Here is a 5712-nt window from a genome sequence, read left to right as displayed (position 1 = left end):
ATCACAGTATCACAGTATCCCAGTATGTTAGAGATTGGAAGGGACCTCAAAAGATCATCTAGTCCAATCCCCCTGCCAGAGCAGGAACACCTAGATAAGGTTACACAGGAACGTGTCCAGGCGGGTCTTGAATGTCTCCAAAGAAGGAGATTCCACAACCTCCCTGGGCAGCCTGTTCCAGTGTTCCGTCACCCTCACTGAGAAGAAGTTTCTTCTCAGGTTTAAGTGGAACCTCTTGTGCTCCAATTTGTACCCATTACCCCTTGTCCTTTCATTGTTTGCCACTGAGAAGAGCCTGGCTCCATCCTCGTGACACTCCCCCTTTATATATTTATATACACTAATAAGGTCACCCCTCAATCTCCTCTTCTCCAAACTATAGAGACCCAGCTCCCTCAGTCTTTCCTCATAAGGGAGATGCTCCACTCCCTTAATCATCTTAGTTGCCCTGCGCTGGACTCTCTCCAGCAGGTCCCTGTCCTTTTTAAACTGAGGGGCCCAGAACTGGACACAATATTCCAGATGAGGTCTCACCAGGGCAGAGTAGAGGGGAAGGAGGACCTCTCTCGACCTACTAACCACCCCCCTTCTAATACACCCCAGGATGCCATTGGCCTTCTTGGCCACAAGGGCACAGTGTCGGCTCATGGTCACCCTGCTGTCCACTAGGACCCCCAGGTCCCTCTCCCCTACACTGCTCTCTAACAGGTCGTTCCCCAGCCTATACTGGAACCTGGGGTTGTTCCTGCCCAGATGCAGGACTCTACACTTTCCCTTGTTATATTTCATCAAGCTATTCCCCGCCCAGCTCTCCAGCCTGTCCAGGTCCCTCTGGATGGCAGCACAGCCTTCTGGCGTGTCGGCCACCCCTCCCAGCTTAGTGTCATCAGCAAACTTGCTGATAGTACACTCAATTCCCTCATCTAAATCGTTGATGAATATATTAAATAATACTGGTCCCAGTACCGACCCTTGAGGCACTCCACTAGATACAGGCCTCCAACTAGACTCCGCCCCATAGACTACAACTCTCTGGCTTCTCTCCTTCAGCCAGTTCACAGTCCACCTCACTACCCGATCATCCAGACCACACTTCCTCAATTTAGCCGCAAGGATGCTGTGGGAGACCGTGTCAAACGCTTTGCTGAAGTCGAGGTAGACCACATCCACCGCTCTCCCATCATCCATCCACCGTGTTATTTCCTCATAAAAGGCTACGAGATTGGTCAAGCACGACTTCCCCTTGGTGAAGCCATGTTGACTGCCCCTCATAACCCTCTTATCCTTGATATGCCTTAAGATGGCACCAAGGATAAGGTGTTCCATCACTTTCCCAGGAACGGAGGTGAGGCTAACCGGTCTATAGTTACCCGGGTCCTCCTTCTTGCCCTTTTTGAAGACAGGAGTGACATTTGCTTTCCTCCAGTCCTCAGGCACCTCTCCCGTTTCCCAAGACTTGGTAAAGATGATGGAGAGCGGTCTAGCAATGACCTCAGCCAGTTCCCTCAGCACCCGCGGGTGCATCCCATCTGGACCCATGGATTTATGGATATCCAGATTGCTCAACTGGTCTTTAACCCATTCCTCATCATTCCATAGAGAGGTGCTGCTGCTTGCTCCCAACCATGGTCACACCAGTGGGGTGGTGGGACTGGGAGAACCCCGCTTCGCCATCACCCCATGCGGTGGCACAGCCTAGCTATGGGGCACCCCATAGGGTCCCTTGTCCCTGCAGCACCCTAGGGGGTGGGATGATGCTCATCTTTGGGAAACCCCATAGGGTCCCTTCTCCCTGCATCATCCAATGGGATGGGACGATGCTCGCTCTTCATTCCTAACCATCAAGTGTTGGGCTTCTGCTTCCAGAGGGACCTGCGGTACCCGTCCCATGGCTGATTACTATGGGATGTCACGCATTGTCGGAGGCATGGATGCGCACCAGGGCGCCTGGCCATGGATTTTCAGCATCCAGTTCCCCACGGCCACCGGCTTCTCGCACATCTGCGGGGGCTCCCTCATCACCCCCCAATGGGTCCTCACGGCCGCTCACTGCTTCATCGGGCAAAAGTAAGGGGGAGAAGGGATTCCAGCCATAGGGAATAGGCAAGGAGCAGCTCCCATCCCGTCTCCTTCCCCATCCTGGATGCACTGGGAAGAGCACTCAGGAGAAGGCTGCTTCCAGCTTGACACCCCTTGAGCCTAAGGCTTGCTGGGGCAGCGCTTTCCTTTGGGAAGCAGAAGCAATGTGGCTCCTTCCAACCCCTCTTCTCCATAGAATGGATTAGAATGGAATAGGAGGGGATGGAATGGAACGGGATGGAATGGGATGGATCATGGAATGGGTTGGGTGGCAAAGGAGCTTGGGATCATCCAGTTCCAAGCCCTTGCCATGGGCAGAGATGCCTTCCATAGAGCAGCTTGCTCCAAGCTGGCCTTGAGTGCTGTCAGGGATGGAACATCCAAACCTTCTCCATCCATCCCATCCCAGTGCCCCAGCACCCTCATAGGGAATCCCTTCCTTGTCTCCAACCTGCAATTCCGTCGGATCCCATCACCCCTTGTCCTATGGCTCCAATCCCTGCTCTTCCACTCCCTCCCAGCTTCACCGCGGACTGGTACGTGATGGTTGGAATCACGGACCTGGCTTGGGCCAATTCAGAGACCCAGAAACATTGGATGCGGAAGGTCGTGGTCCATGAGCATTACACCAAGGCCTCTGACGGCTTTGACATCGCCTTGGTGGAGCTGGACCAGCCGGTGCAGTGCGGGTACCACGTGCAGCTCGCCTGCCTGCCCGATGCAACACTCAGGGTATCCCAGCTCTCTGAGTGCTTCATCAGCGGATGGGGTGCGAGGGAAGCCAGAAGTGAGTGCCCGACGGCCCCGTTGGCCTTGGATTGCTGGGTCACGGATTCATGGAATGGGATGAAAGGGAGGGTAAAGCTCATCCAGGTCTACTGGAGGTTGCTCTGACTGGGGTGGAGCATCCCAACCTTCGCCATCCAACCCATCCCAGTCTCCCACCACTTCCTTCTCTTCAACCTGACCATCCCTGGTTCAGTTGGAACCCCTCACCCCTTGCCCTATCGCTGAAGGTCCCTCCATGTCCTCCTTATGTTGAGGATGCAGCATCAGCAAAGGGGATGCAGCCCAGGCCATGGGGGAGGTGTTTATGGCTCCCATGGAGCTTCTGAGCCCCAAATACCCCCAAATCCACCTCTTCTACCCCCAGTCCTCACCCCCTTTGTGTCCCCACAGCGGGGGCATCGTCCCCATCAGCCCTGCAGGAGGCCAAGGTCCGCCTCATCGATGTCCAGCTCTGCAACAGCAGCCTGTGGTACCGAGGGGCCATCAAGAGCCACAACCTCTGTGCTGGGTACCCCCAGGGTGGCATCGACACCTGCCAGGTAGGGATGTGCCACTGGGTCCTTCTCTCCCCCATCTGCAGGGCCTTGCTCTGCATCCCCCTTTATCCCAGCTTTGGAAGCGCATCCAGCTCCTGGTCCATCATCCCTGCACAGGAACCATAGAGGATGGAGCTTTAAGAGCACTGAGATTCCACCACTAAACCATGTCGTGAGCATGAATTCATGGAATGGGTTAGGTTGTGAAGGAGCTTAAAGCATCCAGTTCTAAGCAAGGATCACGGATGCCTTCCATTAGACCAGGTTGCTCCAAGCCCTATCCATCCTTCTCCACCCAACCCATCCCAGTGTCCCACCACCCTCATAGTGAACAACTTCCCCTTACCTCCAACCCAAACTCCCCTGTTGTATTTGGAACCCATCACTCCTAGTCTTACGGCTCCAATCCATGCTGAAGGTCACTCTCCACACGCAAATGATGAAGGAGAACCCTTCCATCCCCATGGGCTGACAGCGGTGGTCCCCTCTGGCGTTGCCATGGCGACCCGTGTCCATCCTCATCCTCTCCCCATCAGCCTTCCCTTCCCAAGATCTCAGCTCCCTTCCGGTGTTGCCATGGTCACCCATCCGCACCCTTATCATCTCCGATTCTCCTCCATAGGGTGACAGCGGCGGTCCCTTCCGGTGTTGCCATGGCCACCCATCCGCACCCTTATCATCTCCGATTCTCCTCCATAGGGTGACAGCGGCGGTCCCTTCCGGTGTTGGAATGGCCACCCATCCGCACCCTTATCATCTCCGATTCTCCTCCATAGGGTGACAGCGGCGGTCCCCTCATGTGCCGGGACACCCGTGCCAACTTCTTCTGGGTTGTGGGGCTGACGAGCTGGGGCCGTGGCTGTGCCAGGGCCAAGCAACCGGGGGTCTACACCTCAACATGGCACTTCCATGACTGGATCCTCCACCAGCTGGGGATGTTCCGCTCCACGGGAGCCTCCTCAACGCCCCCGACATGGAGCCACCAGTATGGCTCCCATGCTCCCATCCAGCAGACAATGCCGGCTCCAACGGCCTCCAGCATCAGTGCCATCTGCTCCTTCCCACACCGGCTGCTGAAGGAATTAATCAGTCAGGTGCAGGAGCTGCTGCAGGCTCTAAGGGGGAAGAAGACTTGAGGAGCGGCATCGCTTGAGCTTCAATAAAGTTGCCTTATTTTCCCATAGAGGAGATGCTTCGCCTGCCCATCTCCTGGTCCATGGGGAGATATGGGAATGAGGGATGGAGGGCAGGGAACAGTGGGAAGCAGGAGCTGGAATCAACCAGGTTGGGAAAGACCTTCAGGAGCATCAAGTCTAATATTGCCCCACCATTAAAGCATGGCATGAAGAGGGAGGGGGGACAGCTTCCATTAGAGCAGGTCGCTCCAAGCCCCATCTATCCTTCTTCATCCTAGCCATCTCAGTGTCCCAGCACCCTCACTTCCTTATCTTCAACCTAAACTTCCCTGTTCCAGTTGGAACCCATCACCCCAGCTCCAATCCATGCTGAAGCCTCCTCTCCACACCCAAATGATGAAGGAGAACCCAACCTTCCATGGTTCTGCTTCATCCCTGCATCCAGCTGGAGCATCCCACTTCCAGGCTTGGGATCTTCCCTTAGGACCTCACAAGCTTCAAGGCTGTATCCATCCCAGCACCAAGCACCCGTCCCAGCTCCCAACACCCATCCCAGCACCCTTTGGACCTCTCCCAAATGCCAGCACTGGGGTCCCCAGTGCCAGGAGCAGGGACTGGGGCCAGGGCTCACCCTTGTCCATCTGGCTGGGTCCCTATTCACCCCTCATCCCACGAAGATCCCATGAAGATCCCATTAGGACCCCATTAAGATCCCATTAAGTCTCCATTAGGATCCCATTAGGACTCCATTCTTATCACATTAATATGCCTTTAGGACCCAATTAATATCCTGTTAGGATGCCATTAGGGCCCTTTGGACCTCTCCCAAATGCCAGCACTGGGGTCCCCAGTGGCAGGAGCAGGGACTGGGGCCAGGGCTCACCCTTGTCCATCTGGCTGGGTCCCTATTCACCCCTCATCCCACGAAGATCCCATGAAGATCCCATTAGGACCCCATTAAGATCCCATTAAGTCTCCATTAGGATCCCATTAGGACTCCATTCTTATCACATTAATATGCCTTTAGGACCCAATTAATATCCTGTTAGGATGCCATTAGGACCCCATTAGGATCCATTAAGACCCCATTAAGTTCCCATGAGGATCCAGTTAGGACCCCATTAAGATCCCATTAGGATGACATTAGGACCCCTTTAGGACCCCATTAAGAT

At 54.9% G+C, this 5712-nt stretch overlaps 1 protein-coding gene across 1 annotated transcript; it reads left to right on the top strand.

Moving 5' to 3' along the window:
- The first annotated feature begins 1804 nt into the window (after positions 1-1804).
- Positions 1805-4540, top strand: LOC133218567 (acrosin-like). Its single transcript, XM_061365122.1, has 4 exons — positions 1805-2067; positions 2601-2866; positions 3259-3407; positions 4181-4540. Exons 1-4 carry the CDS (start codon positions 1805-1807, stop codon positions 4538-4540), a joined length of 1038 nt encoding a protein of 345 aa, XP_061221106.1.
- Positions 4541-5712: the final 1172 nt, after the last annotated feature.

The sequence above is a fragment of the Neopsephotus bourkii genome, unplaced genomic scaffold (assembly GCF_033783945.1).
Source record: "Neopsephotus bourkii isolate Nb327-2 ecotype Australia unplaced genomic scaffold, CSIRO-AGI_Nbou_v1 NB_1275, whole genome shotgun sequence".
Taxonomy (NCBI): domain Eukaryota; kingdom Metazoa; phylum Chordata; class Aves; order Psittaciformes; family Psittacidae; genus Neopsephotus; species Neopsephotus bourkii.
The sequence above is the reverse complement of the archived record's forward strand: the minus strand, read 5'-3'. Positions and strand labels throughout refer to the sequence as shown.

Coding starts and splice junctions, on each gene's coding strand:
- LOC133218567 (XM_061365122.1), top strand. CDS start 1,805: ATGGGATGGGACGATGCTCGCTCTTCATTCCTAACCATCAAGTGTTGG. Junction 2,068..2,600: donor CACTGCTTCATCGGGCAAAA/GTAAGGGGGAGA, acceptor ACTCCCTCCCAG/CTTCACCGCGGACTGGTACG. Junction 2,867..3,258: donor GGGTGCGAGGGAAGCCAGAA/GTGAGTGCCCGA, acceptor GTGTCCCCACAG/CGGGGGCATCGTCCCCATCA.